The 22,453-nt window shown below is 35.7% G+C and overlaps 1 protein-coding gene across 1 annotated transcript; it reads left to right on the forward strand.

Annotated features, from left to right (window-relative positions):
• Window positions 1-108: 108 nt before the first annotated feature.
• On the forward strand, window positions 109-21,283 carry LOC147394525 (uncharacterized). Its single transcript, XM_086454881.1, has 13 exons — window positions 109-267; window positions 614-1,025; window positions 2,979-3,225; window positions 8,032-8,144; window positions 9,857-9,936; window positions 10,064-10,205; window positions 10,355-10,435; window positions 12,456-12,560; window positions 13,843-14,025; window positions 18,048-18,140; window positions 20,034-20,173; window positions 20,276-20,342; window positions 20,974-21,283. The coding sequence occupies exons 2-13, from the start codon at window positions 633-635 to the stop codon at window positions 21,079-21,081; spliced, it is 1,752 nt and encodes a 583-aa protein (XP_086311007.1). The 5' UTR covers window positions 109-267; window positions 614-632; the 3' UTR covers window positions 21,082-21,283.
• Window positions 21,284-22,453: the final 1,170 nt, after the last annotated feature.

Consider the following 22,453-nt stretch of genomic DNA (forward strand, 5'->3'; position numbering starts at 1 on the left):
TCAGTCTCGGACGAGTTTTAAAACCATGACCTAAACATGCCAACTCCGAGTAGTTTACGAGTCGTCTTCACGGGTCAACTTGACCAGGCTGTCAGCCCATGGGGTTAGTAGTTTTAGCCCAAGCCCTGCTCAATTCATCCGCCCTTCATTACAACTGAAGACAAATTGTTCTTCGGCATTTTGCTCCCTCCCTCTCTCTCTCTCTGAATTGGGCTGGAACGAAGGCACTTCGAACCAGAGACAGCAGATACAAATCCATTTTAATCGGTATCACTCATTCCTCTCTGTCTTTCAATCTGCGTGTCTGATTTGCTCTCGATATGCAATTCTAGGTTTTCTCGATTTAATTTCTGATAAAGAGATCCAAAATTCTCTGTTTCTAGGGTTTTAATTTTCGCTGCAATCTTAGCTTCGGCAATTAGCAATGTATTTCTATTGATTTTTTCATATTTTATTGATTTTAAATTCTAGTGTTTCTCCAATATCTCATATTCTCCTATTTGATCCAAACATTCAATTATCGATCATGATCTTATCAGATTTTGTTTGAAAAATCTAATTCGATTCACGTTCATTGCATAGTTTATAAATTTTTTTTCTGCTTAAATTTCAGTGCTTTGTTGTGAGATAAAATGGCCATGACCGATGAATCGCTTTATCCAATTGCGAATTTGATAGACGAGCTGAGAAATGAAGACATTCAGCTTCGGTTAAATTCAATCCGTAAGCTCTCAACAATTGCTCGTGCCCTTGGTGAGGAGAGAACTCGGAAAGAATTGATTCCATTTCTTAGTGAGAACAATGACGATGACGATGACGTGCTTCTTTCGATGGCGGAAGAGTTGGGAGGTTTTATTCCGTATGTCGGGGGTGTTGAGTATGCACATGTTTTGTTCCTACCTTTGGAAACTCTTTGCACAGTTGACGAAACTTGCGTGAGGGACAAATCTGTGGAGTCATTATGTCGAATTGGGGCTCAGATGAAGGAGAATGATCTGGTTGATTGGTTTATTCCTCTTGTTAAGGTAATGGTTGTTTTTCTTGAGATTTGATTTTGATCTGAAATTGGGGTTTCCCTCTTTTGATAATGGAAATTGAATTAGGGTTGTAGAAAAGTTCTTTGATATAATTCATACACACCTTCATCTTTTTTTGCCTACAAAAAAGAAGAAGAGAGTTGCTATTGGGTACCCCAACTTTTACATTACAGTCCAATTAAAATAAAAAAAATAAATCAATGGTTGAGAATAAGTAAAAGTTGGGGTGCCAATAGAAGTTCTCTCTTTTTTGTTTAGATTTCCATTTGGGATTTTTCCCAAAATGTGTGCAACTTATGTCAAAATTCCGATTCCGGTACACTGTTCATTTAAATTCCCAAAATATGTTTTTCCAGTGAATTCGTCACTTTTATAATCAATGAAGTCGTTGATAAATTACCAACACTGATATGGCAAAATCGCTGGTATTTTATCAACGAATTTGTTGGTAACAAAAGTGACAAATCCACGAATTTGTAGATTATTAAAGTGACACATTCACTCGAAAAACATGTTTTGGGAATTAAAATGAACAGAGTACCAAACTCGGAATTTCTTCATAGTCAGCACACGAAATGGAGATTCACCCTTTCTATTTGCTAAATTTAGGATTTTAATCTTTATTGTAAACAATTGCTGAAGTTGTTGAATGTGTTGTAGTGTTGAGGTAATTAGTTAAACCAAACTTTTGTAATGTTTGAATGGTGTGTTTTAATCTTTAATTAGGGTGTGATAAATGGTTTTAAGAAATTGGGATGTAATAAGTAAAAGTTGGGGGCGCCAATAGCTGCTCTCTTAAAAGATGGAACGGGGTTTCTGGAGTGGCGGAGTTTTATTTACATGTGAAAGCTGAGGTGGCTGGTCCATAGCAGTCCGCCCGATTGCCACCTTAGCATCTTCCATGTTGTGAGTTTTGACCTGATAGTGTTCTGTTAGTGGCAAAACATGCATTTTTCTTTTGTTTTTGAGTACAGGAAAAATTCAATGGCTACTATTCTTAGGGATATGATACTTCTCTAGAAATGTGTAAAATAGTGTAGAGGCATGATTTGGACAATGACACTATTCATGTGGCTAATAGAGACGGCTTTCTCTTACATGGAGGGCCTGGGCTGGCCATATCAGGCCTCCTTGTCAAAAACATGTTTCTGAAAGATATTCGTGAAAAAATAAGACACTTTTTGCTTTGTTCCTTGACATTTGAGTCTTTTCGATCGGCCATGTGATTATACTCATTACTACAAACAGACTTTTCATACAATGCAATGATATGGTGATTTTATTCATTTTTTATTATTATTGTTTGAGTAACGTAGAAAGAAAATGAATAGGGGATCTTCAGTAGTTTAAAAAAATACAGAAACACTTTCCTTACCAACTTAGTCAAATCTTACCAAGGGTCATTGAGCTCAAATGGATTACCAAATTGGCAATCCAACAGCAAAGGCCTCTAGATTTCATGGAATATATCAGATCCAAAATAGATATATAGGCTTGATCCAAGGTTTTGAAAATGGATAGTTACTGACTTCCCACGGAACTCCCATGTCTAAAATTAAAATTCAACGGTGAAAAATATCTTCTTTTGTTTTTTTCAAAGTTCTTAAAAATTTGTCCTCTACATCCCTGTAGCATCGGATCATGTTTTTGGACGCCACAGGGTGAGCTGGATTTGAAATCACTAAGGTAGTAGGACTAACCTTACTCAAAAAAATATGTATGTGATTTCTTTTTCTTTTCCTTTTTTTAACGAGTTCCTGGAAATTCCATCTTATTTTCTATGTGCTATTCCTTCTTTTCAATTTGTTCTTGTAATTATATTTTTTGTATCGTATACTTATTATTATTTTTTTTTTGAAAGGTAATTCTTTTTTTATGTTACTGTGACATACTTACTAGTCACTTTCAATTTTCTTAAAATGTTTGATTTCCTATCTCTAGAGATTGGCAGCCGGTGAATGGTTTACTGCTCGTGTTTCCTCCTGTGGACTGTTTCACATTGCCTACCCAAGTGCCCCAGAGACTTTGAAGACGGAATTACAATCTATATACGGTCAGTTGTGTCAAGATGACATGCCTATGGTCAGGAGAGCTGCTGCATCAAACTTGGGAAAGTTTGCTGCTACCGTAGAACCTATGCATCTGAAGACTGACATTATGTCAATGTTCGAGGATCTGACTCAGGATGGTATGTGGATTCTTATACAATATATGGATGGGTTTGATACAAATAGCTATCTTTAATTTGACTGCCTATAAATTCCTTATATGTTGGTGTTCTACTTTCTGTGTTGTCACACCTGTTATGCTTTTCCATTGAAATAAAGTGCAAAATTTACCTTTACCTGTCGTATAGCTGTGTTACATAATTGATACACAGCCCACGCTTAGAGGTGAGCAGAGTATTTTACCATCAAACTAAACAAGGCACGGATGGCTTTACCCATAAAACAGCTCTCTTCTTTAGGATTTTTAATCTAATGTTTATATATATTGCTCTTTCTTCTTAGTTTTGCGAGGAGAATTTATAATACCTGCATCTAGGAATGCTAGATGTATTCGAGAAGGATTGCTCAAGCTTTTGACTGCATATATCTCCCCCAAATATCACTTTTCCCATTTTTTTCCCATGAATTCCCCCTACCTTGTGTTGGGAAATTTTTGAGGTTATTCAATCGTCCAACATCCAAGAAATTTGAGGTGATTTATCATGGTACATAAAATCATAGGTTCCTTCACAATAAACACAATTGATAACAATAGACAGTTGTTTATGGGATTGAAAGTGGGGGCTTTTAGTTTTATGAAATGCTATTTTTTGGGGGAATAAAATAGGAATCCATATGATTGTTGGTGGTGGATCTGATCAGAGGGTTTGATTGAGATTGAAACTCCATGTAATGGAAACATAAAATATAAATGATTGTGGCTGTTTGTAGATGTGATAGATGCATCGTAGAAAAGCCATGGATCTGGTGGTGGCAATATGAGTTATGATGAGATATGGATGATGGGGTAATAGTTGCAAAGGAACAGCTATGAGTTCATTTTGCAAGTGAATGATGGTATAATGGCTATTGGTGATGGTAACAAATGGGGAAGAAGAGGGTGCTAGGTATGAAAATAAAACAGAGGACACAAATCATGATTGATTTCTTTGGTAAGAAGTTTAGCTATATTACCGATAAAACAAAGAAGTCTTTAGAAATTCAAGAAGAACATTAGCTTGTTTGCTGCAACTTTTAATTGACTCACCGAGATTACGTAGCCACCAGGGATTGATAGATTTGACTCTGCATTGGCACCAAATGATTTGATCCTAGAACATTTCTCTAAAACCATGTGAAATAACCCAAGCAGCAAGGAACTTCCCCCCAAAACCAAAAGCTGATGCATGACCGGCCTAGAGTTGATCCACATGTCTCAGTGAATCCATTTTGGTCGGTTCCAAAGACTACTAGGAACATCGGATATAAAAGAAGAAATTCTTTTCAAAGTTAAACTCACTTCATTAATCAAAATTAACTTCTCTTTACATAAAAATAAATTATATATCTATAGGCTTTTCTTACTTAATCTTTCATCTATTTGAACTCAAACCAAATGTGTCTACAAATACTCTTGATCTTATCCTCTCACAATAAACAATTAAATATATTATGGAATATTAAATTTATAATAATTGGAGCTTCATAATTGTGCTTTTCTTCATTCTCCTCTTGTATATCCAACTCTTTCGATAGAGGTTTAATTTGGTGTAACTTGGGTGCATCAGAGCATGTATTCTCCTGCATCATTGTGGAACAAGTTCCAATAACTATTGAATGTGAGCTGACCATATTTTCAAGAAGAAAAATACATGTTCCTCTCCTTTTTCCAGTTCATTGAGTTTTCTGCATTTGTCTATGTAGCAAATATGCATTTATATTTTTGAGAAGTAGAAATTTTTTTTGATAAGTACAATTATAATTTTTTTATTAATAGCAAAGAAGAAGGGTATGGAGATTTCACTTTATCGTTCAACAAAAATTTTCTCACTCAGATATAGAACTAATTTTTTGATAAGTACAGATATTTTATTGAAAGAAAAGGAAAGTGAAAGGGAGGTTGATGCGTGACCAGTCCGGGAATACAAGGAAGCTAAAGTGTCCTTTATCATATTTCCTTGTCAGGGGTTTGGTATTATTTTTTCTCGTTGTTCCAAAATACTGGATTCTACCTGCGTATGTGCTGGCTATTTTCTCTACTTGATCTGGTGCTGCATTTAGTTCCATAGGCAGACTCCTTTGGAGTCTTCCTTTTGCAGTGTGCTAGTGTGTTTAAAGGGAGTGGAATTCTAGAGATTTGGAAGGAAAGGAAGAAGGCATGTATAGCACAGTCCTAGGCATTGAAACAATTGTATTCTTGTGGTGAAAGCTCCAGAGGGGTTTTAAAGGGATCTTCTTAGAAGACTCTGTTTTTAGTTGGGAATCAGTCATGTTGCGCAACAGCCATTTTGGTGCTTTGTCATGTAGTTTGTTTGTTTTATTTTGTTTTGTTTCTTGAGTTATTTTTGTTTTGTTTTGTTCAGTCTGGGTTGATTCCCAATTGGTACTTGACCTCAAAAATGTTTGCTTCCCTTACTCTTTGTTTCTCTTCTGTTTAATGATATATTGCTTTACTTAAAAAAGGGCATGGAGAGCCAACCTTTGAGATCGATATGAACTACCAAGGAAATAATAAAGGAAAATGCAAGAGCTTTTACCCTTCTCCATGAGTAATAGTTTCCACCAAAAATAAAGTCTTCAACATATGCACGTCGATAGAAGGAATGTTATCTAAAAGGTTCATTTCCTTTCCTTTGAAGGCCCTCCTATTAACTAATCGAAGATCATGCAAACTTAAGCTCTTTGATTGAAAGCACCATATCAGAAAGTTTCATTAGCTTCTCTTTTAAGGCCCTCCTATTTCTTATCACAAAGGGAAAGCATCTTCATATCACTCACTTGCAAAGACTGAGAGCTGAGGTATGCCCACTATGGAAAACTTTATTAACCGCTTCAGGCATAGTTTAACAAATCCCAAAATGCTGGAAAAAGTAGCTCTGAAAATCCTTAGTCCATGTACAGTTTAACATAAAATTATCAACAAAATCACCACTCTCTTTATACATCGAAAAAAAGTCAAAATTGTCCAATTTCATGAAATCACTTGATCGATAATTTGAATCCTATCCCAGGTAAAGTTTGACAGAAACAATGAGATTTTGGAAGGGATCTTGGACCCCCAAACCTTTAGTTATTGAAAACGGCTCTATGTTGGGAGCGGGAGGGTCACCAAAAACTAGAAATGAACTATTTTAGGACCTATAGTGTGTTCTGCATGCTGGGTAGAAGATTCCTTCTACGGGATCCCAAACCATGGAGAGAGGTGTGAAGAACATTAAAAGGAACTCGTTGAGAATAAACTGTTCCAATTCCATATCCCACAATCTCATCTTTGTTCAAAAGGGAAATATGGGAGTCATTGAGACTAGAAAGGCCAACTATCAAATCAATCTCCCAATCATTCAATTTCCTAATGCAACCTAGGTCCTAGGATAGATTCTCCTCATCCTATATCATGAAATCTTTGATAGGTCGGCATTTCATGAAGATAAAGAAAACACTAGATATTCCTCCTTGAGAGAAGAATCACCTTCTATCCTCCCAAAACTGACCCTATCCCTGTGCTTCTCTCTTTAAATGAATATCTTTTAAAAATTCCAAATTCCCTTACTAGATGCCTCTCCACATGCTGCAACTATAAAAACGGGTGTTTCACCACCATCCCAACAAAACTTCTGCAACTGCACTTAGAAAAAGATGTCACTTCTCCAAATAATAGATGGTCTATGCAAGAACTATGACACCTGCTATAATTAAAATGGTGTGGGAGGGCTCCAAGGATGGTATGTTCTCGGTGGCTTCAATATATAGAGGTTCCTTTGCTTCTTCACCCCCATTTAGCATGGATGGTCATGCTTGGTATGGAAAGGTTCCTTCCAAAGTCAATGTTCTTATTTGGGCGGCGATTTTAGACAGGATAACCACGTTGGACCAGATTATTAAGATAGGTTTCATTGCTCCTAACTATTGTGATATGTGCGGAGTGGATGGTGAATCTGTGGACCATATCCTGCTGCATTGTGCTTTTGCACGTGCTATTTGGTCGCTTTCCAAGCGTTGTTTGCCTTAGAAGGTTGCCTTCCTAGCTCTATTAGCCCTTTGTTCCAGTGTTGGATGTTTTGGGGTTCTTCTTTTAGAAAATCTAAGGTAATTTTGTGGAGTCTGCTTCCTTTTGCTTTTTGTTGGAGCATTTGGAAGGAAAGGAACAACCGCATTTTTGAGGACAAGGCACACTCGTTTCATGAAGTGATTCTTTCGGTGTTGGGGCTGCTCTACTTTCGCGGAAAGCTTTTTAAGTAGTTCAAAGGGATCTTTTTCGAGGATTTTGTTGTTCGTTGGGATGTAATTTGTAATTTAGACCCTGTTAAGTCTTGTTCTTGTTCTTCTTCTTTCTTTTGTTGCTGTAGGGGTCATCTCAACCCCGGTTTTTGGTGAATTAATAAATTATCTTTATTCATTAAAAAAATTGTATCTTTAAAAAATATCTAGCAATATTTTCAAATAAAATCTATATGCTCCTTTGGTTGCGCAGTCAAATATTTTGTTTTCCAAGACATGTGAAACTAGATAATCTATTAATTGTGACAAAGAATTCTTCCTCCATGTTTATGGCCTTTATTCTGCTTTTTCATGTCTATTTTACCATTATATTGTTGAGTTCTTTATTCAAACTCTAGCAAAGCTGATAAGTACGAAGTTATCTCAGAATTTTCTATAACCATAGAATTCTTCCTCCATGTTTATGGCCTCTATCCTGCTTTTGCATGTCTATTTTACCATTATATTGTTGAGTTTGTTATTCACATTCTCGCAAGCTGCTAAGTATAAGTCATCTCAAATTTTTTTAGATCAAGATTCTGTTCGATTGTTGGCTGTTGAGGGTTGCGCAACACTTGGAAAGTTGTTGGAACCACAGGATTGCGTAGCACACATCCTTCCTGCCATTGTTGGTTTTTCTCAGGTAAACCTATTAGAGATGCCATTGATTTTAATCTTACTTTTTGGGCCTTTTTTTTTTAATCTTTTGTAATTATGTTAATTGATAGCATATTTGTTACCTTCCAAGGCTGGAGCATGTTTTGTGGAATTACTGATCTTGCATGCATGTATATTTCTCTTGGTCATTAGGCAAGCTTATCTGCATTATTTTGATATAAATCACATAAATTGTTTCAACAAAGCCTTCCCTTCAATATTGGCGTGTGATGTGGAATTACAACTCTTGTGGATAATCCTAGGTTTATCTTTTTATTCTGTACCAGATGTTTTCTTTTTCATGCTTCAGAATATGTGCTCTATGTTGCAGAACACAGAGATCTACGTGTATGCCAAAAGGACTCACTATGAGTGAGGTGGCAAAGCATACTCGCAGGGGGACAAAACAAGGTGTCCGCATGAGGCATGACAATGCCTTGTTCGTTTTCTTCTAAACTGATATTGCCTCTTCTGGGTCATTGGGTGAGAGAGGTGCCTTTTAGTCTTTTTGTGCTCAGTAATCCTATAAATAACAGCTCCACAAAACAGAGGACACTCACTCACTTTTCTCCCTTCTCCCTTCTCCCTTCTCCCAAAGGTGCAACCCCTCTTTTCTTCTTCTTCTTCTTCTTCTCTCTCTCCTTGTCCCTTCCAGGTAGTGCAACAGCACCAGAAAGATCATCCACTCACTTAGGTGAGGCACCAGAGCCACCTCACCACTACCCTTCCACATGTGTACATAGTCAACAACCACCCCTTGTCCATGCCTTATCCACACCCCCTATACTTCATTTATGTTTTTGTTTGAAGCTTGTAATAAACAAAAAGAGAACAGGCATCTTTTTTTCTTCTTTGGGGTTCAGGCAACTTGTACCGATTTGTTTGGTCCTCAACTATTGACTAGGGGAAAGCAAGACGAAAATGAATACTTTATCTGGCCATTTAATTTCCTTTTTGGTCTGGTTTTGAGATCTGGTTTTACTTTGACAAGACTTGTATTATTCTAAAGAGTCTAGAAGCCGCAAACTGTGCTTTTTCTATGACCCTCCTTGGTCTGCTGCAAATGCAAATATTTGCCGCAAATCTAGTACTAATATTTGCTTGATGACAACTCAAATGCAAATTGCTACAAACAATTACATTTGGGCCCACCTTTTTAATGTGTATTAGCTTCAAAAAATGACTGCAAATTTTTCTCTCAATGCTCATCACTGTTGCCCCCATCTTCTTTATATTTCAACCCCACCATCACCATCCTCTCTCGATGCCCCCTCCCCCTCATGTGTACCTATCTTCTGTGTGGGAGTTGTTCGATCAACTGCCAGAGATAACACCTTTTGTTTTTCCAGTTTGGAGCCACCAAGCACGTTAAAGTATTTTGCAGACGGCAGTAACTACAAACTTTTAAAAACTTTAGATGCTGGCATTTGGAACATATTTACATCGTACCTATAAGGGCCTATATTAGTGTCAGATGAGTGGTTCCATATTTTGTGCAAATATTATTAATTTTTTGGTTATGCATGTTGTATTTTATGAAAAATCGTATTACTAGTGATTTTAATTATCCAATTGAGAATCAACAATTCCTTGGGCGGAATCTTACTTCTGAGGGTATCATATGGCTGAGACTTGAACCTGATTTTGAATGCCACTGATTGTCATATGGTACAATGGCTTTCTTTTTTTCCTGAATAGGATAAGTCTTGGCGTGTTCGTTACATGGTTGCAAATCAATTGTATGAGCTTTGTGAAGCTGTGGGGCCCGAATCTACCAGGTAATTTTGTCTGTACTATTGCACATTATTTATTTTACTTTATTAATCCTTTATGTCCATTTGTTGCTTGTTTATTGGTTTATTTTGTGAATGTTTTGATTGATGACAATTGAAATATCATTTTAAGGGCGGACTTGGTTCCTGCATATGTTCGGCTTCTTCGAGATAATGAGGCTGAAGTGCGTATAGCAGCTGCAGGAAAAGTTACTAAATTTTGCCGGATCTTGAATCCACAACTTTCAATTGAACATATCCTTCCCTGTGTGAAGGTACACGTGCTTTATGACATTTTCAACTTTGTTCTTTCTTTTTTAAAGTTTATTGGTAGCATATGGAATTAAGATCACTTGTGTGTCCTGATAATATTTTCTTACATTGTCACAAACTTGGTAACACTTTAATATTACCTTTTTTGCAGGAATTATCGTCAGATTCTTCTCAGCTTGTTCGCGCTGCTTTGGCTTCAGTGATAATGGGAATGGCACCAGTCTTGGGGAAGGTAAGAATGGCACGTATAGATACATTCAACTACTCCCAACAACTAGGATACAGCCATTTGTTGTTTTTTTTTTTTTCCTGATAAAAGAAGAGAGCTGCTATTGGCACCCCAACTTTTACTTATTACATCCCAATTTCTTAAAGTATTTATCACACCCCAATTCAAGATTAAAACACACTCCTCAAACATTATAAAGGTTTGGCTCAACATATAATCTCAACCTTACAAAACATTGTAACACTCGTTTATGTTGACAACCATTTACCCCAAAAAAACCGATCAGATGGGGAAGGTACAACCATGAATATAAGAGGGTCACAGGTCGAACTAGGGTATGATACGTGAGCACGTGACACCTGGGAGTGGAGGTGGATAACACAAAAGGTGGAAAATTTGAACCCAGCGCTCTGATACCATGTTGACAATCATTTACCCCAAATGACCGATCTGATGGGAAAGATACAACTATGAATATAAGAGGGTCATGGGTCGAATTGGGGCACAATACGTGAGCACGTGACTCCCGAGAACAGAGGCGGATAATACAACACTCAACAGTTTAAACAATTTCAGTAGTTCTTTAAAATTATGATTAGACTCATATAAAATCCTAAACCCAAAAAGTAATAGTTGGGGTGCCAATAGCAACTCTCTAAAAGAAGTAGCAATGCTTATGGAACAGGTTATGATTTTTTTCAGGTATACATTAATACATAACTAACCAGGTTCTATGCGTGTTTGAATTTTTATCTCTTGCCATGAATTTCTAGGATTTGCGTGTTTTAACTTCTTCACTGGCTTGGTTAACTATTGTTTATATTTCATTAGCATGTAGATTTAGGGCCCGTTTGGATACAAAGTAGAAAGTACGAAGTAATTCTGAAGAAAGTAACTCTAAAAAAAATAGTTTTTAAAAAGAAAAAGCCCGTTTGGTTAAGAAGTAAAATATAAGAAATAAACACTTGTTATAAAGTTAAGAAGCCAAAATTTAACCTAATAATAAAATCCCAAATCTATTTTTTCATTACAACTCAACAAGCCACAAGTCTCTCTCTCTCTTTCTCTCTAATCGAAGTCTAGATGGAGAAAAATCATGAAATTTCACTAACTCAAATGAGGAAATCAGTGGAGAAGCTTGGATTATCGACTAGGGAAAGAAACCTATAAAAAACCCTAATATATTTTACAATTCTCCATGTTTGATCAAAGAGAACAGATCAAATGTCAAAAACGAAATAGATGAACCAAATCAGAAACTAAAAATTGTCAAAATAAAATTATGAAACTTGAAAGAGATACTTGGGAACTCTAATATGAGCATCTCCATCTGTAAATTAAGCAAATTTGAATACCCATTTATTAGAAATTGGAAACAAAATTACAAAAATTGAGAGGGAAAAAAACAAAATTAGGAGGAAATTATATGGTGGTGATTAATCGATTAATCTCTATATTTTATTGTTGAATCTGCAATGTAATTTCTTCTCCACATAATGCAACTTTGGGGTTATTTGAGATGGAAATTGAATCTCTGGAACGCTTTCTTGATAGGGAAGATAGATTGTAGGTAAGACCAATGTCAGCTGTCATTGTTGTTTTAGGTGTCATTGGAAAACAAATCAGAGATTATAGAATTGTAGAAGGGAAGGAGTAGTTCAGAGGTGGTTCCATGTAATGGGATGCAGAAACCTATCTCGACACTGTAATTACTTGCGTTCTGGTCGATGTAGTTCATGATTTCTCTGCAAATTTGATCTAATTTAGTAGAAAAGCAGAGAGTCGGGTTTTTGAAAAGTTGTTTTCAATTTTCTAGTTTTAAAATTTTATTCTACTTTTAAAAGAGTTATGATTCTTTTACTTTTTAAAAGTCTTTTATATAAATCCATCCAGTCTAACTTTCTCACTTTTCTACTTTTAAAAGTAAAAAAATTGCTTTTTGATGTGCATCCACTTACTCTGCATGCTATTGCTTTCCTGTCCCATAATGCACTCCCTAACTTCTAATTGGTGGTTAATGCAGGATGCTACAATTGAGCAACTTCTTCCAATTTTTCTTTCTCTTCTAAAAGATGAATTCCCTGATGTCCGGCTTAATATAATTAGCAAACTTGATCAAGTGAACCAGGTTTGTTGGATATTTTGGGACCCAGTCTGAGTGTGTTATTATTAATTTGGATTCAAGAACAATGTCACATCATTAATTACTCCTGGTACTAAACATCTGATCTTGTTTGGGATTGAGCATTTCTGCATTTTGGGTAAACATCACATCGAATCTTTGTTCTTATATCTGTCAATATTGTCTTAGTATTTATTTAGCCTCCTTTGTCTTCAGTCTAGTATACTTCTTGATGAATCACGAGTTCTGTTTTGTTCCTTAAGACTTATTGGGGATGATGATGCTGATGTTTTTTATTGTATTTAAAGTGAGATGTGATATTCCTTATAAATAGTCGACCCCAAATTTTTTGGATAGGGCTTCAATGATGATGATGATGACGAAGATACCTCCAAAACAATTCTACAGTAAGTGCGGGAAAATCCAATCCTACTTCCGATACTTCTTTCTTTCAAACTCTGAAGTTTAAGCTGTTTTCAGACAGTGATCCAACTTTCAAAGACGTGGAAAGACTGGAAAAATCCAGCTATCTTGAAGTTCTATTACCTGCAACAGCACTATAAAGTCCAAACACACAAAAATAAATAGCCTAGATTCACTCTAGGGTTGTAGGAATCACTCCCAAGAAGAAAAGATGTTTCATAGATGTCATATACTTCATAAAATTCTGTTGTGTTCTTTATTAGACCACAAAAAAATAGAATATATACCCTTCTTTGGAGGTACAGCTTTAAACATATGTGCAATGATATAAATGCCTTATTTTACCTAAATACTACTAATACTACACAAATTATAAACAGATACTACACAAATTATAATTCCTTGAAACAGATATTTAAAACACAGAAATGAATGGGAAAAAAATCCATAATCCTGGACTGGATCCAATAAGACCCTGTGCATGAAGACTAAAATACCCCTGCCACCTATTTATAAGGAAATTCTTTTATTCAATGTCCTAAGAAGATCCTTCTCCCTCATCATGCCATATGAGGGTTGTCAAATCACCACGTGACCTCAGCATTCCTATAAGCTTTCCTCTTTGAACTTTTTTATGTGGATGGTGTAATGGTGGTCCTTCAATGTCTACGGTGCTGAGATACCTTGCATTCTTTTATTTCTACTTCAAACATCTAGACTGTACTGGAAAGTGTTATTGCATCCAAAATGTGTTACTTCTTTTGAACTAACATCAACACTGATTTATTTAAATACTGATAATGAATTTGTTACGGATCTTTCTTTTACTTTTTTTCTTTAACCTTGATATGATCTGTCTTTACAGGTGATTGGAATTGATCTCTTGTCTCAATCTTTGTTACCCGCTATTGTTGAGCTTGCTGAGGATAGACATTGGAGGGTTCGTCTTGCAATAATAGAATGCATACCTTTATTGGCAAGTCAATTGGGTGTAGGATTTTTTGATGATAAGCTTGGTGCTCTTTGCATGCAGTGGTTGGAAGACAAGGTTTGTCATGTTCTTTGTTATTCTGCTAATAAACAATAGGAAATATATGGCACACTTAAGATGTACCTTTCCTGCTTTTGGTTCTGTTCTATTATGCACCACCATTTTGTGCCTTTTGTTTCATACCTTCAGTTGCTTTCACTTCTTTTGCTGATTTTTTCATGATCTCATCTTTCGATGATGTTGCTATACTAATATACACTAAGGTGACAATTAGGTATTAATGTGTCTTCAACACTGGAAAAGTATTAGTAAATAGGGAGGTGGATTGCACTTTACTTGCTTCACATTTTGTCTGGTTTCTGCATTATGCATTATGTTGATGAAAATGTTAGCGTTACAGGAAAATTTTCTTGTATTTGCATTACTAGAAAATTACTAGCCATTAATCTTTTTTAGATGTTGTTAGAAGAATAGCATTTTTGTTTATGGATAAAGTATAGCATGTTACAATTTATAAAAACATAATAGAAAATCAACTTGGATAAATAGCTGAATTAGAATTATTTTTTTTTTTTAAATGCAATATAAAATGATGTAAAACTTCACTATAGTTGAATGTTAACAGAAAGATTGTGCTTTATATATATGGGTTGGGTTCTGTTGACTCAAGAAATAGCACACGAGCCTGACTGTGTAATCCCAACATCCAACGATTGGGATTGTTGGATGTTGCCTTTACATAAAATTCCAATCATTGGATGTTGCCTTTACACGGTTGGGATCATGTATTATTTCTTGGTTCAACAGAAGCCGACCCTACGTATATTTTAATAGATATAATTTTTTATTTATTATTATTTAGAAACGAGAGTAAAGAAAACAAAGAGAGCAGTTAGAGACCTACCAATCAATAAAAGAAACAAAACCTAAAACGAAAAAAAAAAGTGACCTAATCAACTAACTCACGCTCCTACAAGCTCCCATCTAAACTGGAAATTTTGAAATACCAACCCTTGAACTCTTTACACCGAAAGTATAAAAAAAAAAGACCAAAAATGGAAGTTATGATCTTTGAAGAGATTGCTCATTCACTTTAAAAAAAAATTGACTAGTTCTCTCTTTCCAAATTCCCCAACACACAACAAAAGGAGTTAAAGTCCAAAGGATCCTCTCTCTTGAAGTAAAGGTCATGGTCTGCCACCCATGAAATAAAGCATAGATAGAGCTAGGAAAGCACCACCGAAGTTTGAGAAAGTGGATAAAATGGTACTAGATAGCATGAGTTAAAACACAATGGATTAGCAAATGATTGACAGACTCACTGTTCGTTTAGTACAATAATAAAACAATCACAGAGATCAAATCCCTAGCAATGAGATTATTCATTCTAAAATTATTTCCCCTCTAAAGTTTCTTTGTTTCCTGTGGGTCATTTCGTGATGATCTTAAGGTGAGGGGTGTTCGTGTGGATTTTTGTTTCCTTTGCAAATCAAGTGGGGAATCCATTGATCACCTTCTTATACACTGGGGGTTTGCTCATTTAGTGTGGTCTTACATCCTATCCTTGTTTAATGTTGCTTGGTGCCCCCTCGCTCTATTAGTGTGGTTTTTGAAAGTTAGAAATCCACAGCCATTTCATCCCCCCAGACATTTGTTGGGGCTTATGGAAAGAAAGGAATGAGCAAATCTTCCAACGAAAGGAGCAAGCCATTCAGGGAATTATCTTTAGTATTGTAGGCCTCTTGTTCTACTGTTGTAAACAATTTAATGATGTTAGAGGTTTTTTCTTTGAAAACTTTTTGTATAGATGGGAGCTAGTGTGTAAAGAGTGGTCTGCCTTTGTATGTATGTCTTTCCTCAAGGACTCGTTGTCTTTGTTTGGTAAAACTTTTCACTTATAAAAATAAAAATAAAAAAAAGTCGTCCACATGAAGAAAGTAACTTCAGACAAAACTCTTGGGTCCCAAACAAAAATAGTTGGGAAATTCGGATCCAAGACCAAAGATAAATCATGATAGAAAGATTTGACTGAGACAACTAACCCACAACTGACAATCCTTTTCCAAGGGAAAACTAAAACAAAAGAGATGTGATTGATTAGATGAAAGACAAACTCGACTTCCCAGTCATTTAATATTCTTTGGAATCCTGAGTCCCAAGAAATATCAGTTCTAAATAGACAAGCACTTCTTACATGAAATAACATATAGATTAGGTAATAAAATATCTAGAGATGAACCACACCACCAACCCTCCTAAAACCTTATCCTTAACCCCTTCCCCACCTTGAAAGCTAACATCCTATAGAGTTCTGGACGAACTTTGGGAGTACCTTTCCACACACAACACCGAAAGGAAGATCTCACCTCACCGTTTTTCCACCCATACTGAGTTTAATCATACTTTTCTTGAATTTTTCTCTTTTCACGAACTATCTGCATCCTCGCCAAACCTCTACAATTGTTTACTCAGAAGAGCATAGTTCATTAATCTCCAGGTTTGGAAATTGAGACCCCACTATTATTTTTAGTGAAAGGATTCATTTCTACTTAACCAAAGAAACTTATGCTTCTCAACCCTTGTTCTTTTACCAGAAGTTGTGAAATGACTTATCAGGATATAGTTCCACACCTTGACATAGAGAAAATAGATAGGAAGTAGACTAAGATACTAGCAAAAGTACTTTTGATTAAAGTCATCTACTCCCTTTATATATGGTACCTTGCCTTTCAAGAACCCAATCTGCAACTCACTCTCTTAGTAACAGGATCCCATAAGGCTTTTCTCTTGAAGGCACACCCCAAGGATATATACCCATGTCTGAAGTCAAAAATAAAAAATAAATAAAACAACTTGAATACTTGATAACCCAAAAACCGCCAAAAAATATGCTCTAGGTTAATGTCTGAGCCAACCTCAAACACCTTACGCTTCTGGGGATTGATAGCGAGACCCAAAATATTCTCAAGTCAAAATAAGGGATTGTTGAGAAACTAATATGCTCAGCAGAGGCATCTATGAACACCAGGATTTCATATGTGAATTGCAGATGTGGGATTGACGACCCTCTAACACCAACCACAAAGCATGACTGATCCCAGACTATCTCAACCTCTAAATTCCCCCTGTATACTTTGTTTTTGTTTCTTCCTACTTAATAAAACGTTGTAGTTATAAAAAGATTTATTGAGAGAATAGATTAAATAATTTAAATATTATGGTATCAACCAAAGCATTCCGAAACATTCAATATTTCATTCTGGTCTTGACCAAAATCGGAATGTTCTAACAAAATTATCCTGAACGGCATGAAACTTTGACCGTGATTATCATAATATCTTAATTTTATTGTATGTACGCTCATGTAGTCCTGGTCATGAATGCAACATTACGGGGTCTGCTAAGGATGATGTTGGTAATTTGCATCCCTTTGTAATACACACAAACAAATTAGAGTCCTTGGTTTCTTGTTCAATTTATATAGAAAATAAAATCAGCTAACTATTTAAAAAACAAAATCAATTACAAAAGGTCATTTGCAATAATTCCTCTTTTCCCTCAACATATCTTTACACTTATCAAAAAGAAATGTCCTCTTAGCCACAATCCAAATTAAGGAACTAGAGAAAGCTGTCCATTTTGATCAATCAAAACCAAAGAATCAAAGCCAAAAGGTGCCACATAACCATTTTGGCACACATGGAGGAAATAATAGTGTGGCTCTTGGGGCTTGCACTTCAGTACTAAATTGATATTTGGGTTGCACTTGCTCATTCACAAGTTGCTGTAGGAACGACTCTTAATCCTTGATGCATCTGGTTGCCATCCTCTTTGTCACCTGTTTCCTAGAAAATGAAGGGAAGAATCAAAAGATTTGCGCGTGCTTTGCTGCTTAAGAGTAGTTCTGTTTTATTTGTCCTTGATGGTTATGTGTCGTTTAATTTCCCATTACTTGCTTAATCTGATGAAACTAGTCATGCAAGTATCTGTTTATTTTGATAGGTACATTATGATTAATTGTTTTTCTGTAATATTATTCATTGGTTATTATCCTGGCCTCCTGGATGTATATATTGCAGGTTTACTCAATTCGTGATGCAGCAGCTATTAACTTGAAGAGACTTGCAGAAGAATTTGGTCCTGACTGGGCAATGCAGCACATAATTCCACAGGTTTGATCTGGTGCTTTTTATTTTTGCAATAAAATGCTTTTTAGTTCTTAATAGTGGATTATTATTATCATTTTACTGTTCTCATGTGTTTTCTAATGTACTTTTATTATGTCAAATTGAACAACTGTTAAGAAAGTTCTGATCCATAAAGCATGTGATTTATTACTTTTATTAGCTGGATGATTTCCAACTGTGCTTTATGAAGGGAATACCTCAACACTGTACATTATTTACGTTTGTACAGCAAAATCTTTCAACTCTTGTACTCCAATTCTCATTGTGGACAGTATAGTTTGCACCTGGTTTGATCATCTTGTAAACAGTTTTCAGAGAAATTGCTAGAAATCTTATGGCTCAGCCACCAGAAAAAGGTACAAGCACCTGTTTAATATTCACCGAGGCACAAAATCTAAAATAGGAAAGTTTGGAGAATTTTTTATAAGGACCCTATTAATGTATTATTGGTTTTACACCCGACACCTAGTGATCTTTATAATTTGTTTCTATCAATAGAAGTATGAGTAGTTCACGGTGAAAAATGTTTGCAAATCTTTGCAGATATTAGAAGTTTAGTTATATTTGATTTGTTGTGGGATGTAAAATCGATACATGGCTTAATGAAACTTAAGTCGAAACATGGAAGCATGATATCAACATGTCGGTTGGGGTAATGCATTTATTCAGGAAATACTTTGTCATATCTATATTCATGTCATTCCTATCAGTATCTGGCCGACTTAGTTTGTTACCATATTAATGGTCTTTATGCAAATGTTACTAGTGTGCTGTGGTGGACTTAGCCACAGAGACACTCCCATATGGGTCGAGAAAACTGATTCAGTGTACTTGTACAGTTTCAAAAAACTCTGAAACTTGCCAGGTAACTGTTGCATGGCCCACTTTTAGGGATTGTTTTGTCCACCCTTTTATTATGTAAATTGGACCAGTATCTTGTTTATAGAATACATAGCCAGCTGTGACTTCTGATCTGAAGCAAGTCACCCCCAAAATATATTTCAAAACAGCCCCTTGGGTTTCTCTCTTCCACGGTTCCACCTTCATTTTTGGCTGTTAAAGCTAGACACCCAAACCTTTGGTTGTCAGGTTCCAGAGATGGAACAGTTTTGGCTGGCCCTACTAATCCTTATTCACAGATTTGTGTTGTTTTCTTCCACTCATTCTGTCAATCCAATCAATGTTTTCAGATGCTGAGTTGTGAGGTGAGGTGCTTGGTTGGCCAATGCCTCAAGGCAAGGACTGAAGCACAGAAATTTTACATTAAATAATGTAACATAAAATTAATTCATATTAAAAATAGTAACAATAGGGTAGCCATCATATATTTCCAAATTTCAAGCTTCATGTTCACATGATCGAATTGCAAATATTAATCCCCTAGAATAATAATAGTATAAAATATTACTATAATAGTATAAACGTTTCAGTAAGAAAGAAATATATTATATTTGAATAATTGTTTTTTTTTTTCTTGCAAATAATTATTTGCAAAAAATATAATTTAATACTATGTTCATTAACTTTCTTTGCTTATATTACCGTTTTAATATTAGGTTTTTTCCCCTAAATATATTAATTTTATTGAATTCCTGCAATAACAAAGAAATAGAAGAAATGTTGATTAGTGTAGTCTTAAAAAAAAGAACGATAAATAGAAAATACACCTCTTGGAAGCTTGAAGAGTGAGTAGTGGTTCACACACACTACGGTGTAAATGTATGCTGCTTCAACTGTTTGCCTGCCTATCTAGAGGTTCCCAATCATGCTATAGATAGATTATTTGTTGTGTTCAGAATCTACCAGTCTCATTTTCTTATTTTCCCTTCATTTCTTCACTTTTACATGAAACAATGGGTTGCCTCGTCGTCTTCACAGGTTTTGGACATGATTAACAACCCGCACTATCTTTACCGGATGACAATTTTACAAGTGATTTCTCTTCTTGCACCTGTTATGGGATCGGAACTCACATGTTCACAACTACTGCCAGTGATCAATATTGCATCAAAGGATAGGTAAGTCCCTTAATTTCTTAAGCCGGGTTAATTTGAGATAAATAAGGTCTTCCCACTTAGCTGTGCTTGGACTGATTATGCTGACAATCTTGCACTTCACAGGGTACCAAACATCAAATTCAATGTGGCAAAAGTTTTGCAGTCCATCATTCCCATAGTTGACCAGTCTGTAAGTAGCCATAGACCTTTATTTGCTTGTTTGTTTTTGAGATCTCAGCTTGCCACACCAAACTTCTTTCTTCAACACACCAAACGATGAAACTAAACTTCTGGGGTGCAGATAACCATTCAATATTTTTAATGAACCCCCCCCCCCCCCCCCCCCCCCCCCCCTCTCATTGAGCTTCTACTATGACGAGAAGCTATTTGAGCTCTAAAGGGGACTGGTTATGAAGGTGTCATCAGATTGATGTCACAGTAGCTCCCTTCTTCCTTTTAATTAAGTAATTAATTTATTTTTATTTGCGCTTTTATGGTGTAAAAAACTATTCGAGCCCTAAAGGGACTGATTATGAGAGGCAGTGATCCGGAATATGTCAAAGGTTGGCTCCTATCCCAATAGCTGTCACAAGACTCACAGCTGCTCCTGTCATCATTTTCTCTCCCTTTTTTTTTTTTTTTGATCTTTTTCTCAAAACCTCATTTTCTGGTGTGTAAGCATCCTTATTTCTAGTTTTATATAATTTCATTTATTGATGTTTTATAAAAATAAGTTGGTGCGGCAATACATGCTCTCTTTTCTTCTCATGTGGATTTGCTGCTAAACATGAGGCACTTGGGGTGTTGTTCTTATTGGGCAGGTGGTAGAGCAGAACATTCGTCCCTGTTTGGTTGAGCTTAGTGAAGACCCAGACGTGGATGTGAGATTTTTTGCAGGCCAAGCACTCCAAGCCATAATGTCTTGCTAGATATTCATTTATTTTCTATGTTCCATCAAAAGTTCAGTGTACCACCCATGTTTGTCTTGAAGAAACAACATTACCTGTTTCTGCATAGCAGACAATCTCTCTCTCTCTCTCTCTCTCAATTGTTCTTGTGTTCGTGTGATTAACATATATGGCCATGTATTTACCATCATTTGGTTCTAATTCTAATGTCGGATTCCACTGATCTGTGCTGTGATGGATCCACTAATTCTACCTGAATTGTATTGTAGCATCGAAACAAAGAAACAGAAATGAAGCTGTCTTAGTATTTGAGATGTTTGGCATACTCTTGCGTGTTTCAGAAAGATTTTCACCTTTTTATAATTTTCCAAGACATTTGGAGTATGTAGGCCCTGCTTGGTACCACGCAAATCATTTGCAGCACTTTTGAGGCTGCCAACTATTTGCTGAAATTTATGAAGGGCTTAAGAGGACCACGCAAATAAATAAATTCAGATTGTAACTAAGCATTTGTAAATTAGATTCCAACAAATTGGCTTCATACCAAGCAGAGTCTTCTATCCAAACTATATGCATGCATAGGCAAGGACACATCATTATTTTTTTCTTCGTGAAATTGCATCTTTTAAAGATTCGTGCGTCCATCATAATTATTGTTTAACGGCTGCATGATTTACTTGATTGGTCTTATTTTGGCAATCAAAGTTAGGGTGTCAACATAGAGATCATCCACTTTTGATGGACTTAAAAGTTTCAAATTCACATGATTTTTTGTGAGGATGATCTCACCATAAAGATCATCCTCACCAAAAATCTGCTCAATCCCGAACTTTTAAGCCATATAGGACAAACATGTTGACTCCCTAACGTTGGCTGCTGAACCTGACCCATAATAATAATAATAATAATACAACTGCTAGTGGCACCACCTCAACTTCTACTTATTACACCCCAATTTCTTAAATTATTTATCACACCCATAGAGATTAAGACACACTTCAAACATTACAAAGGTTTGCCTTAAATTATAATTTCAACATTATAACACTCATTTAAATAATTTCAGTAGTTGTTTATAATTATGATTAGGCTCATATAAAATTCTAAATCCAAAAAAAAAAGAAATCTAGCACACACACAACACACAAAAAACAGAGCTTTTATGAGCACCTCAACTTTTACATGTTCTCAACCATGTAATAAGTAAAAGTTGGGGTTCCAATAGCAGCACTTAAAATAAAAAAGAAGAAAAAAAAGCTTATGTTTAAAATCAATTGCAAGCACTAACAAATATAGGATCTGCAACTAGAGTGCCACTTGAAAATATGTTACCTACAATTGTAAAACAGACCAATCAAGCTTGTAGAGTTGATAACATCTATTAAATATTGGG

Source organism: Akebia trifoliata, chromosome 9 (assembly GCF_017979445.1).
Source record: "Akebia trifoliata isolate Shusen 1 chromosome 9, ASM1797944v1, whole genome shotgun sequence".
In the NCBI taxonomy this organism is placed as follows: domain Eukaryota; kingdom Viridiplantae; phylum Streptophyta; class Magnoliopsida; order Ranunculales; family Lardizabalaceae; genus Akebia; species Akebia trifoliata.

Coding starts and splice junctions, on each gene's coding strand:
- LOC147394525 (XM_086454881.1), top strand. CDS start 633: ATGGCCATGACCGATGAATCGCTTTATCCAATTGCGAATTTGATAGAC. Junction 9,937..10,063: donor GTGGGGCCCGAATCTACCAG/GTAATTTTGTCT, acceptor TATCATTTTAAG/GGCGGACTTGGTTCCTGCAT. Junction 14,026..18,047: donor TGCAGTGGTTGGAAGACAAG/GTTTGTCATGTT, acceptor TATATATTGCAG/GTTTACTCAATTCGTGATGC.